The sequence below is a fragment of the Hyperolius riggenbachi genome, chromosome 10 (assembly GCF_040937935.1).
Source record: "Hyperolius riggenbachi isolate aHypRig1 chromosome 10, aHypRig1.pri, whole genome shotgun sequence".
Classification (NCBI taxonomy): domain Eukaryota; kingdom Metazoa; phylum Chordata; class Amphibia; order Anura; family Hyperoliidae; genus Hyperolius; species Hyperolius riggenbachi.
The window spans coordinates 190,954,241-190,973,077 of NC_090655.1; the positions used below are offsets into that span (position 1 = coordinate 190,954,241).

General features: G+C 46.6%; 1 protein-coding gene across 4 annotated transcripts in view; it reads right to left on the reverse strand.

The window, feature by feature from the left end:
• PLAC9 (placenta associated 9) overlaps positions 1 to 18,837 on the reverse strand; it is a 64,627-nt gene that overhangs the window by 32,682 nt on the left and 13,108 nt on the right. For all 4 annotated transcript variants that reach the window (XR_011024312.1, XR_011024313.1, XM_068255462.1 and 1 more), the window contains exon 2: positions 13,226 to 13,317. Coding sequence is in view for 2 of the 4 variants with exons in the window: in XM_068255462.1 (XP_068111563.1) it covers positions 13,226 to 13,317 (92 nt within the window). In the remaining 2 variants the exon portion in view is untranslated. The remainder of the gene's footprint in view (positions 1 to 13,225; positions 13,318 to 18,837) is intronic.

Sequence of the window (18,837 nt, forward strand, 5' to 3'; positions counted from 1 at the left end):
TGCAATTTCCTGCGGAAATTGGGCGATTATTTCCGACATGTCCAAACAGTTTCCGATCGAGAGGGATTGAATTTCCGAAGTAATCATCAGAAAATCGGGAGCAGTTTGGACATGTACACATGCTACAACTTCCTGTCCGATCACCCATCGATTGGACGGGAAATTGCATTGTGTGTTCCCAGCATTAGGTACCCATGCAACTAGCGATTTTGGTGGCTGATCAACCAAGAGACAGATCTCTCTCTAATCGGAGAAAAATCTTCTGGTCACCATAAACCGTAGGCTGATTACCGATGGATTTCAACATGAAACCCCGCCTGGTTTCGGGCTTTACAGCAGTCATGTGGGTCCAGAATCCAAAAGTACAGTGGGCCATAGCGGACGATGTGACAGGTAAAGTACAACTGCACGGGACACTGGGGGGGGACAGCAGTCAGGAGTTTCCATCGTCGTTTGCGATTATTGCACGCTGATATTGCCACGCACCCGATCAAGCATGCCTGCCTGAGATTTTCCAACATGTCTGATCGATACAGGCTAACAAATTCGGCCTTAAATTGGTTGCATTATTGTTTGGGCATGCTCTAGACCGGCACAGATTTTCATCTGTTTCAATTACAATAACTGAATCGGATGGTTAATCGCCCACCAAGTCGAGTAATCCATGCAGGGCCGCCATCAGGGGGGGACAAACATCACTACAGTCACGGGCCCCAAGCTCCTAGGGGGCCTGGGCCCCCCCTCTGACGTGCAGCACCTGTTCCATGTGTCACCAGGTCCCGCTCTGGTCTCTCTCCCTACTTCTCTGCTCCGTAGTTAGAGCAGGCTACAAGAAAATGGCCGCCGATGTCCACAAATGCACACATCGGTAGCCATTTTCCTGTACCTTTGCTCTAACTACACTGGACTGGAGCACCGCAGCTACAACACCAACGTTTATCTATGCCCTGACCCAACCTCCTGTCAGCAGCGGCAGCCAGCTTCAGGGCGATGCTACAATCAGAGCCGGGACAAGGTCCTCCAGCACCCAAGGCTGAGACACCAAAGTGCGCCCCTCCATCCCTGCCACCCGAGCCATCAAACACTGATTGCTATTAGACTAAGAGGCGCCACAGAGCCCACAACCTCCCCAACACCTTAATATCTAGTTATCTGGCTTGCAGTCACTGCCATGTATCCCCTTTTCTTATTTCTTTCTGCTTCAAACACAATTAGGAATGACAGTTGAATGAATTCTGCGCCCCCCTCCTACACTGCGCCTGCTGGAGCCTCTCCAGCCTATGCCTCGGCCCGGCCCTGGCTACAATGTGAGTGCAGCATGCTGGGCACTCACGTTTCTCCCCTCCGCACCCTGAAGCTGGCCAACCAATAGACAGGAGGGAAAAGCTCTGCTCCACGCATCTCCTCCTTTCTTCAGCCACAGACGCAGTGTATACTGCGTGTAGCCACGCCCCTAATCCCGCCCACTGCCAGTCAAGCCTGATGTCAGGCTGGACCATGCTGCTGGCCCCTGACTTTAGAAGCTGGCCAGTCTGTGGCCCCCTGCATCCCCCCTGACGGACAGCAGAGCAGGAGAAGAGAGAGCCAGCTCCAGCCAGAGGGACAGGATGGAATGTGAGGAGCACAGCAGACATGGCTGTCATGTGAGCATGTGAGAGAGCTGTGTGAGGAGCCCCCCTCCCCCCTCTGATGACAGGAGAAGGTATCACTATAAAGTGCTTGTGTGTGACTGCCCAGCTAGTCTCTGCTCCCATATGCCCCATCTCCCTGTCTCCCTCCCTCCTCTTGTATTCCTCCTCCCCATGCTTCAGCATGCCCCCCTGTCTGTCTCTCCCATATCCACTGACTCTCCTCCATTTCCCAACATCTCTCCTTCCTATCTACCCATTTTCTTCCCCACTCTCCTTCTGTACCTCCTCTCTTCTGTGACACTCTCTCACTTTCCTGATCTGTCTGTTATCTTCTACTGTCCCTCCAATCAATCTACCTGCCTTCTCACTGCTAGGTTTTTCTCACTTATCTCTGTCTCATTATTCTTATGTATTTTAGCATTGACTGTTTCCGCAGTGCTGTAAAGTAATCGTCTTGTTACTTAAAGGGAAGATCCGTGCAGGAAATAGAAAACAAACTGCACTTACCTGGGGCTTCTTTCAGCTCCTGGCAATCGATCGGTGCCCTCGCCACAGCTCCTGCGTCTTCCGGTGTCCAGCGGTGAAGAAGCCGACCTCGCCGGGTCGGCTTCATGTGCAGGGACGGATCTAGGGGGCGGGCAAGCGGGTCTCTTGCCCCAGGCGCAGTTTGTTGAATTGTTAAAAAGGCGGCAAAATGTGGATGGGGAATGGCAGTTTAGGCGCCAAAACCTGACCTTGCCCCAGGCGCAACTTTGGGCAACTTGGTCTAGATCCGTCCCTGTTCATGTGCGCTCCACGGCGGGGGGGTCAAGTGGCCATCTGGTCTCTACTGCGCAGGCGCAGAACTACTGGCTAGCTATACTGGGGTTAACTATACCTGGATACCTTCTACAGGGGGAACCTATACCTTGCTACCTACCTATACTGAGGGTGAAAATTTGGGGTGTTGTGCGATCATCTATCATTCGAAATGGGGGGGGGGGGGTCGGCAGGGGGCCCAGGTCTGATGATGTGTGAGGGGCCCCAAAATTTCTGATGGCGGCCCTGAATCCATGGGCACCTTAGACTGCAGAGGTAGATGTTGTCCATAGATGAGCAGATGGCTGCACATTATCACCTCCTGCAGGATCACTGGCAGAGCTTCGGGGATGAAACAAGTGTAGTTGCCTCAGCAAGTTATAAAAGGCTTCACAGGTTATTTCATTGGAGTCATCATATATTAAAATTATGGATATCCTATGTAAAATAGTTTCTAAATATCAGTAATTGTGCATGATCTGTGCATCGGGCAACACGGTGGCTTAGTGGATAGCACTCTTGCCTTGCAGCGCTGGGTCCCTGGTTTGAAGCCCAGCCAGGTCAACATCTGCAAGGAGTTTGTATGTTCTACTCGTGTCTGTGTGGGTTTCCTCTGGGCACTCCAGGTTTCCTTCCACATCCCATAAACATACAGATAAATTAATTGGCTTCCCCCTAAATTGGCCCTAGACTATGATACATGCACTACACGATACAGAGACATATGACTATGGTAGGGATTCGATTGTGAGCCCCTTGGAGGGACAGTTAAGTGACAAGACTATATACTCTGTACAGCGCTGCGGAAGATGTCGTCGCTATATACTACTATACTAAATAATAATAATGATCTTCCCTGAAACCTAACAAGCTACAGTCCTGTCGGCATTTGGGTTTCTGTAATTCCAGGGGAAAAAAACAGCATTTTCAAAGGGGGGGATTCCTGAAAGGCCTCCCTCAGGCCCTCACAATCTATATATAGGTTACGGCCAGAACCCGGAGTGTGGCCACTTCGCGTTCTGGCCGGCCACTTCGGGTTCTGGCCGGTCAATGTGCGAAGTGGCCGCTGCGCTGCGGCCAATGTTAGAAATGGAATGTTTCCTGTGAAGATTAATGTATTTTCTTGTCCGTCTCTGGCCAAATGTAGCAAAAGTTAGTTAATTTAATGAAACAAAGCCGGCAGCAATGTAACGGGTGAAGCCGCCGGCTTCCGTTCTCTCTCCTCCCCCTGCCTCCTCTCCTCCCCAATACTAGCAGCCGGGGTGTCCCCCAGAGTCGTTCGTCGCAGCAGGCAATCCTGCCATTCCTGCAGAGCGGGTGCTGGCAAAAGCGATGTCTGCAGCCTCCCCGCTCTGCTTCCCTGCAGCCACGAACGACTCTGGGGGGACACGCGTGTCTCCAAGCCCCCCCCCCCCCCCCCTACCCCGGCTGCCCATAGGAGAGAGAGAGAGAGACAGGGGTAGGAGAGAGAGCTGAAGCCGGCAGCTTCACCCGTTACATTGCCGCCGGCTTCATTTCATTAAATGAACTAACTTTTTCTACATTTGGCCAGACGCCCAAGAAAATACATTAATCTTCACAGGAATCATTCCATTTCTAACATAGGCCGCAGCGCAGCGGCCACTTCGCACATTGACCGGCCAGAACCCGAAGTGGCCGGCCAGAACGTGAACTGGCCAAACTTCGGGTTCTGGCCGTAACACATAAAATCGGATGTATGTGTGTGTGTGTATGTATGTGCCACGATCACTCAAAAACGGTGTGACCGATTTGAACGAAACTTGGTATACAGATCCCTTACTACCTGGAATATGTTCTGAGGGTCTTGCGTCCCCACTACACACCTGGGCGGAGCTACAAACAGCAAATCAGATTGCATCCATTCATGTCAATGGAAAAAATGGAAAAGGCTGCCATTCTCACAGTAATCAAGTCAGAGTCCCCACACTTGGCACAGGTGGTCACTTGGTGACCGAGGCTACAAATCCAGGAAAAGTGGGTGGAGCATAAAACAGCCAATCAAATTTCAGCCATTCATTTTAAATGGGAAAATGTAAACTGCAGCCATTCTTACACTGTTAATCGCAGGGTTTTCAAACTTGGTCACTGGTCATTTGGTCACTGAGTCTTTGGGTGACTGAGGTCCAAATTCAGTAAAGGGGCAGGGCCACAAACAGCCAATCAGATTTCTGTGGTGGATAAACTGCTTCCATTCACACATTTTTGATGCCAAGAACCTGAAAGCTCACAAACTTGGTCATTGAGTGACTGTGTGTCAAGGTTACAAAAAGTGGGCGGAGCCAAAAACAAATTTTACTGGGAAAATATAAACTGTAGCCATTCTTACACAGTTAATGGCAGGGTTCTCAAACTTTGCACAGTTGGTCACTGGGTGAATGAGATTAAGATTTTGGAAGGTAGATGGAGCCAATAAAAATTCACCTTTCGATTTTCAAAGGGAATATTTAAGCTGCTACCATTCTTATACTGTTACTAGCAGATGCCTCAAACCTGGTACAGTTGGTCACTGGGTGATTAGGGTTCAAATTCAGAAGGGGGTGGAGCCACAAACAGCCAATCAGATTTGTTTATTTTTCAATGGGAATATACAAAGTATTGATATCAAGGACTTGATAATTGAGTGACTGTATGTCAAGGTTAGAAAAAGTTAATTTTTTACATGGCAGGGTTCCAAACTTGACACAATTGGCCACTGGGTGACTGGGATTAATATTCAGAAATCTGGGTGGAGCCTAAAACAGCCAATCAAAATTCACCTATTATGAGAAAGAAAGAAGAACCGAGAGCCCAATATGGTGTAGTATGTACAGGCAAAAGGGGGTAATTGAAAAGAGTATAAATGAAATACTCACAAACCAGGGTTACCTCCAGGCAACCACTGTATAGGCAGGTGAGGAGATTAGCCTGTCCCCACTCAGGACTAAGAAGTCGCTCTCTGTAGATATGAAGAAGATGGGGTATCCCCCTCCACCAAGGGTGGATGTTAGACGTATAGTATACGAGAACAGAGGCGCCAACAGGATAAAAACACTGTTTAAAACTTATAAAATTGCTTAGGAGGCAGTGGTGGACTTACCCCCTACAAGCAGGCACAACGACTGTGTATTCAAAATAGGTTCAATTTATTGGTACACTCCAGGGTTAGCTTGCAACGCGTTTCGCAGGTCAAGCCCGCTTCATCAGGCAAATACAGGAAGGAGTACACTATTGGGGGTAAGAGGCAAACATTTGTGTATGACCGGACATAATATACCATATACACTGTATCAGTATAAAAATTAGTGTTGAAACATGATAGTAATGATGATCACCATCATTATTGTAAAACATTGTACAGTCAAAACATATTCTAATTAGTGAAGTTAAATTGTGACAAAAAACAAACGGGAAGTGGCCGGGAGCAAGGAAGATGGGGGGGGGGGGGAGGAAAAGCAGGGGGGAGGGAAGGGGAGAGTGGGTAAATGATAACGGGAGGGAATTGAACCCGGGGGGGGGGGGGGGGGGGGGTTGGTTTTTTACTTAATGTGTGGGGGGGGGGAAATGCATATACATTATACCTTATGTATATTACATGGTTCGTTATTCACGCTCGCCGCGATAGGCACCCATGCGGGTGAATGTATCCATACTTATGTATATGCGCATATGCACAACTGATACTGATTGTATCCATACTCATGTACATGTGCATCTGCACAAAACTTTGCCAGTAATCCATGGGGTACTAGTAGTAAGGGTCACTGGGGGTAAGGGAGTATATGCAGTTAGATATATCGCACAGCTAGGGGTCAATAACATCAAAAATAGAATCACTTACCAGCAGTATGTCCGGGTAGAACCTGGTGTGATGTATGATATGTAATAACTGTATTTTTTGTTTAATGTATTTTGTTCCTGCTTTGTTTGTTTGCTGTGATTGTGTTACTGGAGTCGGGTGGGGGATATACTATTGTTCTATTGTGTGTTAGCAGACTGGCCTTATCCTTATCACTTGATTACATTTGAGGTGTGTTTGTTGACCATCCTAACTTATTGTCTGGTAGAGAGAGAGAGAGACACAGTCAGTTTGGTGTGAGACAGCTGGGTGAAAGCTGTATGCTACTCTGTGGATGTAACTTTGCTTACAAATGCTTCAGAATAAAGTGTTCATCATCGGATTCCATGTCTGCTCCCTGTTTATGGACAATCCTCATGTCATATCATGACATATTGGTGAGCAGTGCTGGGACAGAGCAGACTTTGGAAGACCAGAAGCATGGAGGAGATGCTGCAAGAGCTCAAAATCACTACCCTTCGGAAATTATGCCGTAAGAGGGGCTTACAACCTGATGGCCTGAAGAAACCTCAGCTTGTGGAACTTTTGATGGAGAGGATACAAGCCGCCAGTAATGCTGAGGCACTGAGTGAAAGTGGACATGTGCAGACCGATGAAGGCTTGGAGGAACAGTCTCAGGAACAGACCCAGGAAGGTGTTGCCAGAGGTGAGGACATGCTTCACACATTGCTCAGAGTGCTGAGTGAGATGATAGCACAGAATGTGAACAGATCTCATGGGGGAATGTTACAGCCACGTATGGACACTGTCAGACTGTATTCCTTATTCCCCATGTTTGATGAAAGTAAAGAGGAAGTAGATGCCTATTTAGAAACCTTTGAACTGATATGTGAGACACATTGTATCCCAACCAGTGAGTGGCATCGCATTCTGTTGGGAAAGCTGACTGGCCGGGCCAGTGACACTTTTAAATCGCTCCCTCTGGAGCAAAGAATTAACTTTGTGGAAGTGAAACGGGCATTGCTGGCTCGGTATGCCAAAACTCCCGAGACATACAGACAGTCTTTACGATCACTGTGTAAAACCTCACAAACCTCTTTTACTGAGTTCGGAGTGAAGCTGCATCATGTATTTAATCAGTGGATTCAGGGCAGTGGTGTCAGGACTTTGGAAGACTTAAAAGAACTGTGTTTGAGGGAACAATTCCTGAGCTGCTGTCCTCCAGAGCTGAAAATGTGGGTGCTGGATCGGAACCCTCCAGCAATGAGGGAGGCTGCAAAGCTGGCCGATCAGTTTGTGGAGAACCGGTCCCAGGTGTGTCATCTTCCAGAGGATTCGTGTGTCTGTGAAGCATCCAGGACAGCATCTTGTGTAGAGCCCAGGCCCACCACTCCAGAGAGGAGTTCTGCCACTTCAGCTGTTACAAAGAACAAGGTGAGGAAGTCCTGTTTTGGCTGTGGGTCAACTGAGCACCTGGTAGCAGCATGCCCACATGTCATCAGAGACAATGGAACTGCTCAGTTTCCTCAGCCCACTGATGGTAGAAATGTGGCAACTAACTCCTCAGGCATTGCCCCACTCTTAAGAACAGTAGCGGAAAAAGACAATGCCCGAGGGATTAATTATGTTCGTCTGTCAAATAATATCTTGACCACTGACTCATCTGACTGTGCCCAGTCCCACGGAGCTTGCAGGACAAATTCCAAGGTGTACATTGGACACTTGGGAAGCCAAATCAGCAAGTGGGAGTTGAGGCAAGTGTTTTGCCGCTATGGACCTGTGCGCCATATCTGGGTCTCCAGGAGTCCACCTGGATTTGGCTTTGTGGAGTTTGAAAATCCAGAAGATGCAGCAAGGGCTGTATTCGAATTGAATGGACAAATTGTATGTGGACATCGAGTCAAAGTTGAACTGGCATATACAAAAGCGAGAACAATTAACTATGAACTCCCACCTAGGTTGAGAAGGAGCAGGTGGACAGATTTGCCACGTGCCTGTACCTCAGTCTCACCCAACTAATGGGATCACCTGGGGGTCCAGGAATGTAAGGGGGGAGGAATGTGATGTATGATATGTAATAACTGTATTTTTTGTTTAATGTATTTTGTTCCTGCTTTGTTTGTTTGCTGTGATTGTGTTACTGGAGACGGGTGGGGGATATACTATTGTTCTATTGTGTGTTAGCAGACTGGCCTTATCCTTATCACTTGATTACATTTGAGGTGTGTTTGTTGACCATCCTAACTTATTGTCTGGTAGAGAGAGAGAGAGAGAGACACAGTCAGTTTGGTGTGAGACAGCTGGGTGAAAGCTGTATGCTACTCTGTGGATGTAACTTTGCTTACAAATGCTTCAGAATAAAGTGTTCATCATCGGATTCCATGTCTGCTCCCTGTTTATGGACAATCCTCATGTCATATCATGACACCTGGCGCCTCAGTGGCCAGGCACTACTGAACTGCCGTTTAAGTAGTAGTGAGGAACGCCCTCCATTTGATTAGAATATGGGGCGGGTACTGAATTTCCCGCCTTGCGGACGTCGCGTCATTACGCAATGTACGCATGCGCAGACATACTGCTGGTACCCGGACATACTGCTGGTAAGTGATTCTATTTTTGATGTTATTGACCCCTAGCTGTGCGATATATCTAACTGCATATACTCCCTTACCCCCAGTGACCCTTACTACTAGTACCCCATGGATTACTGGCTAAGTTTTGTGCAGATGCACATGTACATGAGTATGGATACAATCAGTATCAGTTGTGCATATGCGCATATACATAAGTATGGATACATTCACCCGCATGGGTGCCTATCGCGGCGAGCGTGAATAACGAACCATGTAATATACATAAGGTATACTTTATATGCATTCCCCCCCCCCACATTAAGTAAAAAACCAACCCCCCCCCCCCCCCCCCCCCCGGGTTCAATTCCCTCCCCTTATCATTTACCCACTCTCCCCTTCCCTCCCCCCCGCTTTTCCTCCCCCCCCCCCCCCCCCCGTCTTCCTTGCTCCCGGCCACTTCCCGTTTGTTTTTTGTCACAATTTAACTTCACTAATTAGAATATGTTTTGACTGTACAATGTTTTACAATAATGATGGTGATCATCATTACTATCATGTTTCAACACTAATTTTTATACTGATACAGTGTATATGGTATATTATGTCCGGTCATACACAAATGTTTGCCTCTTACCCCCAATAGTGTACTCCTTCCTGTATTTGCCTGATGAAGCGGGCTTGACCTGCGAAACGCGTTGCAAGCTAACCCTGGAGTGTACCAATAAATTTAACCTATTTTGAATACACAGTCGTTGTGCCTGCTTGTAGGGGGTAAGTCCACCACTGCCTCCTAAGCAATTTTATAAGTTTTAAACAGTGTTTTTATCCTGTTGGCGCCTCTGTTCTCGTATAAAATTCACCTATTGATTTTCAAGGGGAATATTTACATTGCTGCCATTCATACACTCTTAATGGCAGAGGGCTCAAATCTGGTACAGTCAGTCACTGGGAGACTGGGGTTTCAATTCTGAAAAGGGAGCGGGCAAAAAACAGCCAATTAGATTTGTTTAATTTCAATGGTAAAATGCAATTTATTGATGCCAAAGACCCCACAGCTCATAAACTTGGTCATTGAGTGACTGTATGTCAAGGTTAGAAATGGTGGGCAGAGCCAAAAACCACTAACTTTTTACATGGGAAAATGCAGGGAGTGCAGAATTATTGGGCAAATGAGTATTTGACCACATCATCCTCTTTATGCATGTTGTCTTACTCCACGCTGTATAGACTCGAAAGCCTACTACCAATTAAGCATATTAGGTGATGTGCATCTCTGTAATGAGAAGGGGTGTGGTCTAATGACATCAACACCCTATATCAGGTGTGCATAATTATTAGGCAACTTCCTTTCCTTTGGCAAAATGGGTCAAAAGAAGGACTTGACAGGCTCAGAAAAGTCAAAAATAGTGAGATATCTTGCAAAGGGATGCAGCACTCTTAAAATTGCAAAGCTTCGGAAGTGTGATCATCGAACAATCAAGCGTTTCATTCAAAATAGTCAACAGGGTTGCAAGAAGCGTGTGGAAAAACCAAGGCACAAAATAACTGCCCATGAACTGAGAAAAGTCAAGCGTGCAGCTGCCAAGATGCCACTTGCCACCAGTTTGGCCATATTTCAGAGCTGCAACATCACTGGAGTGCCCAAAAGCACAAGGTGTGCAATACTCAGAGACATGGCCAAGGTAAGAAAGGCTGAAATACGACCACCACTGAACAAGACACACAAGCTGAAACGTCAAGACTGGGCCAAGAAATATCTCAAGACTGATTTTTCTAAGGTTTTATGGACTGATGAAATGAGAGTGAGTCTTGATGGGCCAGATGGATGGGCCCGTGGCTGGATTGGTAAAGGGCAGAGAGCTCCAGTCCGACTCAGACGCCAGCAAGGTGGAGGTGGAGTACTGGTTTGGGCTGGTATCATCAAAGATGAGCTTGTGGGGCCTTTTTGGGTTGAGGATGGAGTCAAGCTCAACTCCCAGTCCTACTGCCAGTTTCTGGAAGACACCTTCTTCAAGCAGTGGTACAGGAAGAAGTCTGCATCCTTCAAGAAAAACATGATTTTCATGCAGGACAATGCTCCATCACACGCGTCCAAGTACTCCACAGCGTGGCTGGCAAGAAAGGGTATAAAAGAAGAAAAACTAATGACATGGCCTCCTTGTTCACCTGATCTGAACCCCATTGAGAACCTGTGGTCCATCATAAAATGTGAGATTTACAAGGAGGGAAAACAGTACACCTCTCTGAACAGTGTCTGGGAGGCTGTGGTTGATGCTGCATGCAATGTTGATGGTGAACAGATCAAAACACTGACAGAATCCATGGATGGCAGGCTTTTGAGTGTCCTTGCAAAAAAAGGTGGCTATATTGGTCACTGATTTGTTTTTGAATGTCAGAAATGTAGATTTGTAAATGTTGAGATGTTATATTGGTTTCACTGGTAAAAATAAATAATTGAAATGGGTATATATTTGTTTTTTGTTAAGTTTCCTAATAATTATTCACAGTAATAGTCACCTGCACACACAGATATCCCCCTTAAATAGCTAAAACAAACTAAAAACTACTTTCAAACATATTCAGCTTTGAAATTAATGAGTTTTTTGGGTTCATTGAGAACATGGTTGTTCAATAATAAAATTATTCCTCAAAAATACCGTACCACTTGCCTAATAATTCTGCACTCCCTGTATAAATTGCAGATATTCTTACACTGTTAATGGCAGGGTTCTCAAACTTGGCACAGTTGGTCACTGGGGGACTGGGATTAATATTCGGAAAAGTAGGTGGAGCCTACAAGAGGCAATCAAAATTCACCTATTGATTTTCAATGGGAATATTGAAACTGCTGTCATTTTTGCACTGTTAATGGCAGAGGCCTCAAACCTGCTACAGTCGGTCATCAAGTGACTGGGGTTCAAATTCACTAAAGGGGTGGAGCCACAAACAGCCAATCAGATTTGGTTTTCTGGATAAACTGCTTCCATTCACAAAATGTTGATGCCAGGAACCCAAAAGCTCACAAACCTGGTCATTGAGTGACTGTGTGTCAAGGTTACAAAAAGTTGGTGGCGTCAAAAACAGATTTTTTTGGGGGAAATTGTAAACTGCAGCCCTTCTTCACTGTTAATGGCAGGGTGCTCAAACTTTGCACAGCTGGTTACTGGGTGACTGGGATTAATTAATAATCAAAATTCACCTGTTGATTTTTTAAGGGGAATATTTAAATTGCTACCATTTTTACCCTGGTAATAGCAGATGCCTCAAACCTGCTACAGTTGGTCATTGAGTGACTGGGGTTCAAATGCTGGAGAGGGGTGCAGCGACAAACAGCCAATCTGATTTGTTTAATTTCTATGGGAATATACAAATGATTGATGCTAAAGACCCCAAAGCTCACAAACTTGGTCATTGAGTGTTTGTGCGTTAGGGTTAGAAAAAGTGGGCGGAACCAACACCAGTCAAATGCATACCCGGGCAACGCCGGGTCATCAGTTGGTGGAGACAAATACAAATTTCACTGGGAAAATGTAAACTGCAGCCATTCTTACACTGTTAATGGTAGGGTTCTTAAACTTTGCACAATTGGTCACTCAGTGAATGGGATTAATATTCAAAAAAGTGAGTGGAGCCTACAAAAGTGAATAAAGCTTCACCTATTGCTTTTCAAGGGAATATTTAATTACTACCATTCTTGCACTGTTAATGGCACAGGCCTCAAACCTGGTACAGTTGGTCATTTGGTGACTGGGGTTCAAATTCAGAAAGGGGGTGGAGCCACAAACAGCCCATCAGATTTTTTTCATTTCAATGCAAATTATTGATGCCAAAGACCACAATGCTCACAAACTTAGTCATTGAGTAATTGTGTGTTAGGGTTAGAAAAAGTGGGTGGTGCCGACACCAGCCAAATACATACCCGGGCAACGCTGGGCAATCAGCTAGTACAATATAATAATATGGTAGGACATCATGCTGGGTACAATTTCTCATCCGACTGACAGGATCTGACAATTTTCTAAACGTCCGATCTGCTCCTGATCAACAACAGTATCGATCAGGAGCGGTTTGGATACAGATAATGAGGACAGCCGATACTGGTAATGTAGGGGAAAATGAAGCATGAACACAGCGGGGCACAGGGCTGTGCTCATACCTAACTGTTAAGTTCCCCAGAGCTGCTCCATGCTCTGTACACGCGGTGCTCCATCCAAAGTCAACTGTAGCAGAGAAAGAAAAGGGGGAGGTGCTGTGGGCTGCAGGACAACTGCAGATATTCTGGTGTCTCAACTTGTGCCTGTCCCCAGGCCCTGGTCTGAGTGGGAAGTCTGGGCAGCTGTAATCCCCCCCCCCCCCCCCCCTACGTTGGCTTATGGTAACCTTCTCAAACCCTACAGTTCTCTTCGTTTTTAAAAGCAGAGACTTACCTCCTCTACAACTTCCAAACGGGTGTGGAGCTTGTGGTGTTCAGCGCACCAGTCCTGTCTGTCTCTGCGAATGGAGCTTACAGGCTCAGAAGCTAAGGATGTAAAGAGAAAATGCTCATTACAGACACCAATGCTTATTACAGATACCAAGATTATACCTACTTATTTATAAAATCGTGGATTGGATAGTAAAATGTAATGTCATTCACATTCCAGCGCTGGATCCCCGTTAGCCATCTACGACCGATGGGTCAGAGACTGCTCACTTCTGCCACTGCGGTATGCTTAGGCAATCTCCGTACTGCCCATTGCTGAAGCCTCTCGCAGCAGCAGAAGTGAGCAGTCTCTGACACATTGGTCGTAGACTGCTAATGGGTGATCCAGCGCTGGAATGGGGGACCGTAGGACCCAGAGCCTTCTCTCTCCTCCCCTCCTCAGATGAGTATCTGTTTTTTGTTTTATTTACACTTCAGTCTCCCTTCAATAATAGTTTCCTGCATTAATCTTCTCTGCTCACAAATATCTCACATTGGGATATCCCTACCACATGCATACACAGTAGTCCCAGTTAAGATACCAACTTATCTTCCACTATGTTTTTACACATTTGATGGAACCCCCCAGAGGAGACCATACAGCATAAAAAAATACTAACTCCATACAGAGTGCGTCATTAGTTTTATTTAAACCTAGCAGTGTAACGATTGTGGAACGTTCTCCGTGATCAGCGCACAACGCGTGCGCTGATACGGCGGAAATCCTCCACAAGCGTATATTTGCAGGCACCCAGCAAAAGGTGCTACGCACCCGTAGAGGGAAAATTCCTGTCGGCAGATGGCGCTGGGGAGTGCAGAGGAACCAATCCTCTATACCTCCACAAATGCCAGACAGGAATTTGTACGAAGCGCAGAACGCAATCGCAAGAGAGGCGATTGCGAATGAGAATGAGCAAAGGGACAGATTGTATGTGTGTGCGCCAATCTAGTCGCCACCCCGCGACCGCGCACACACAACAGCAGATATGAAATAGGAACGCGATCACGAGAGGTGTGATCGCCAGACGTGACCCAAGGCAGATCAGAACAGAATATGAGGTTAGCAAAGGCACAGCAAATAATACAATGAGAATAACCAGGAAAATAACAAACGCTAGCTAACCGCAGACACCGCACTCATTCGCAACAGTGCACGTGGTTATGCGCGGTCTTCACGTGATAAGCACAATAGAGACAAGCACGCCTAACTAACCATTGACAGACAAGCATGAAACAGAGGACGCGTACGCTTGCTTAACGGTTACCTCACCGAGCCTCCAGCAAGCGTAGCAGACAAGACAGACACACGAAAACAGGGACAAGCGAGAGATAGGATCCCCAGCGCTAGCGAAAAGTGGCTAGCGCGATCCCAGGAGACAGAACAGAAGGATCCCCAGCGCTAGCGAAAAGTGGCTAGCGCGATCCCAGGAGACAGAGTTGCAGAACAGAAGGATCCCCAGCGCTAGCAAAAAGTAGCTAGCGCGATCCCAGGAGACAGAACAGAAGAGATAGCTGGTAGCAACCGCTGCACCAGCTATACTCCAAGAATAGAGATCAGAACCATTTCCTCTCGACCATCGTTGGGACAGGACAATGGCAACAGAACATACAAACAGATAATACAATCCTAACTGCACTAGGGAAAACCTGCCTAGCGCAGATTCAGGAATTACTCTAAGCTGAACTTCAAACAAAGAGCATGGCTGACACTCCCGGCAGGAGTGTTACACAGGACAAAATCCTTATGAATGAACAGCGAAGCATTGTGGGAAAGACATAGTACTTATAGTACACGCCTCCAATGAATGTGGCCAGAGTCCTGCAGCATGCAAACCTACACAATGGTCAAAAGGCTGGCTGCCTGCACAGGCAGCTGAGCAAATCATCACAGTACCCCCCCCCCCTCTAGGGTCGAATTCCAGACGACCCTCAAAACTGCTATTAGCAACAGACTCAAACTGAAGACTCATGAAGGTCGGGGCAGCCCGACAAGGTCCAATTCCAGAGTCAGTCCACCCGAAACCGACCTCATCGGAAACAGAAGCCACCGAAACATGCCCATCAGTACTACCAGTCTCAGTATAACACCCATCAGGACTGTGACCGCCGGAGAAGAAGCCATCGACACCCTCCAGACAATACCCACCACCTTCCAAGGAGCGTCCGAAAATACCAAACCTGCCACAATACCTGTTCGAAGTGTCCCTTACAACACAAAAGCCACCGTTGATCTTATCCAGGGGACCAAGCAAAATTTCTCCCGGAATCTCCCAGAACCTTTTGAAGCTCCACAGAGATCCCAAGAGGGCAGAACCATCACCAGGCTCACATGGAGAATTACCAAGAACCCCCATGGAACCAATGACAATTCCGGATTCAGAATTACGAGGACACCCATCAAGATCAACACTTTCAGGGACCACTTCTGGGCATGCAAGCAGGCAGGCTAAGTCAGAACATGTCTCCACCGAGAAAGCATCTGAGTATGCTGGTAACTGAGGCACACTTGGGCTTTCTGGGTCACAGAGCACATTTGGGTACACCAGCACAGGAGAAACCTCAGGACATGTTGGGGAACTGCCAACCTCAGAGTCCGACATGAGGAAACCAAAACCAAGACCGGACAGAGAATCATCACGAGCAATGGTCTCAAGCACTGGACTTTCAAAAGAAGACTCGGATTCAAATTCGGAAATTTCTGTGACTGCAATATCATCATTGACTACACATGACTGAAGCTCCACCAGAGCTGAAAAGGTAGCCAGCAAGGCAGCAATGCCTACGGAAGAGGGCAACACCTCAGAAGGACTTGGGGGGCAGGAGACATCTCCTACAAGTTCTGCACCCTTTGGGAGGAACTCGGAGACCTCCAGAACATCATTTTTCAAGTTTTCTAAGAAGGATTCTGAACTATCCATGTTACAGGGCAAAACTGGAACTTTATTTTGTGGACAGGGCAGATGTCCCAGGAATGGTTCCACCATAACCTGAGACTGGATCTCATCATCATGAGGGGAATGTACAGGTATATTTACTGGAACACACACTGACTCCCTAACTTCATTCTCACTGTACCCAGAATTCTGTGTGGCAGTCAAACTAGCTTGTAACTCCAAAACTGCAGAAAAACAGGTAAAAATAGCAGCAATACCTAGACGAGCCTCTAGGGGCAGGGCAGGAGATATTGTACAAGGCAATATTGACTCATCCAGAGTACAGGGTGGAGAGTCAGAACCTCCCTCAGAGCAAGAAAGGGGCTCACAAACGTCAGTGTGAAAGGAAAACATGTTTTTATTCATGGTACAGGGCAGGTTCAGAGAAAGCGTCTCTGAATAAGGCAAAGAGGGTTCAGCATCAGATTCGCAAAACCGAAGCGCTGTCTCACTCTTAGATTCGGCTAACAATGTCGAATCCGAGGAATCAAAATGCAAAACCTGCGAATCAAAATTCACTTTAGGTTGTGAAACTGACGCTTCTATAGCGCAAACCTCCGCGATCTGCGGAGCAGACTGCAAGGCATCTAGGACCGAAACGCTGGAGCAACTATCCCCAGGCAACGGGCCCTCACAGGTGAGAACAGGGTGAGACAGAGACTCATTTGCAGAAGAAATAGCGACATTAACAGGATAAACTTTATTAGGCATAATAATTTTACTTTTGATGCTGCATAGTCGAGAAATTTTCCCATAGCAGGGTCACAGACGGAAGATCTCAAAGATCTGTTTCTAAATGACAAAGGATCCCACACATCCTTGAGGAAACCGGCAGACTCATGCCGATCACAATCTGCAGGAACATCCGAGAAACAGGCATCAGATCGCACAGATTCAAACTGCACACTGTCAGGAGCGAATCCTTCAGGATTCGCACAGGAATCAACCACAGCAGCACACTCATTCATTTCAGATTGCACAAAGTCAAGACTCACATGCTTTACCCCAGAAAGGCAGGAACAATCATCCGGCAACAATGTCTCTTTATTGGAATCAATTGGTTGGTGTGTGTGCAACTCATCCAAAATCGTTTGCCATACATAGATCACCAGATCCACATCATCCTTTTCACATTCATCGGAATCAATCAGAAGGTACATTGAATCACGGGGCAGCACGGTGGCGTAGTGGTTAGCGCTCTCGCCTTGCAGCGCTGGGACCCCGGTTTGAATCCCAGCCAGGGCACCATCTGCAAGGAGTTTGTATGTTCTCCCCGTGTCTGCGTGGGTTTCCTCCGGGTACTCCGGTTTCCTCCCACATCCCAAAAACATACAGATAAGTTAATTGGCTCATCCCTAAATTGGCCCTAGACTACAGTACTTACACTACATAATACAAACATAGACATATGATAATAGTAGGGATTAGATTGTGAGCTCCTTTGAGGGACAGTTAGTGACAAGACAATATATATATACTGTACAGCGCTGCGTAATATGTCGGCGCTGTATAAATACTAAATAATAATAATAATAATAATAATAATCGAGACAAGCATTCAAGACATCTTCGCTTTTTGCGATGTAAAAATCGCAAAAGGCTTTCCAATCAAAATCGAATTCTTCCAGCAAGGCCCCAATATCCCAGGAAGCAAATGGGGGTTCAAACAGGCCAGTATCCAAATAATCTCCATAGGGGTGGAGTTCAGGAACAAGAACAGATTTTTTAACTGCTTTAATGTAGTGTGCGATCCTACCTATAGCAGGATCCACCTGAGGTTTGGATTGGGGCAAAAAAGCCGGAGACGGAACAACATCATTACAAACATCAATAGGGAGTGTTTTATTCCGATGCTTGCGTTTTTTAGTTTTTCTCTTTTTAGCCACTTTGCATGTCTGCTGTTTAAAACCTGAAGTGGCAACAGACACATTGAACTGATTGTCATACTGAAAAGTTTTGCATGGAAGGGAAAGATCAGCTGACTTATCAGCAGCTACACACTCAATCAGAGCAGGTGGTAAGCCAGGCAGTTTAAACCAGTGAGAGAATATCACTGCAAGCAACTGATACAGATTACCATTCCAAGAATTGATTTTTAACAGATTATACGCCCAGGTGAACAAACCGTCTTTTAAGAGCACATAGGCAAACAGAAGAGCCGACGTGGACGGATCAGAAATCTGAAAGGTGGGATTCAGACAAAATCTCACACATTCAGAAAGAAATTCCGCCTTTGGTCTCTGAATTTAGCCTTTTAAAGCTCTTAAAGACACAGGACCCAAACTCGACAAAATCGTACAAATCAGAAATTCCGTCTACACTGGGGTTTTGGGTTGGGCTGTTCATACTGTAACGATTGTGGAACTTTCTCCGTGATCAGCGCACAACGCGTGCGCTGATACGGCGGAAATCCTCCACAAGCGTATATTTGCAGGCACCCGGCAAAAGGTGCTACGCACCCGTAGAGGGAAAATTCCTGTCGGCAGATGGCGCTGGGGAGTGCAGAGGAACCAATCCTCTGTACCTCCACAAATGCCAGACAGGAATTTGTACGAAGCGCAGAACGCAATCGCAAGAGAGGCGATTGCGAATGAGAACGAGCAAAGGGACAGATTGTATGTGTGTGCGCCAATCTAGTCGCCAC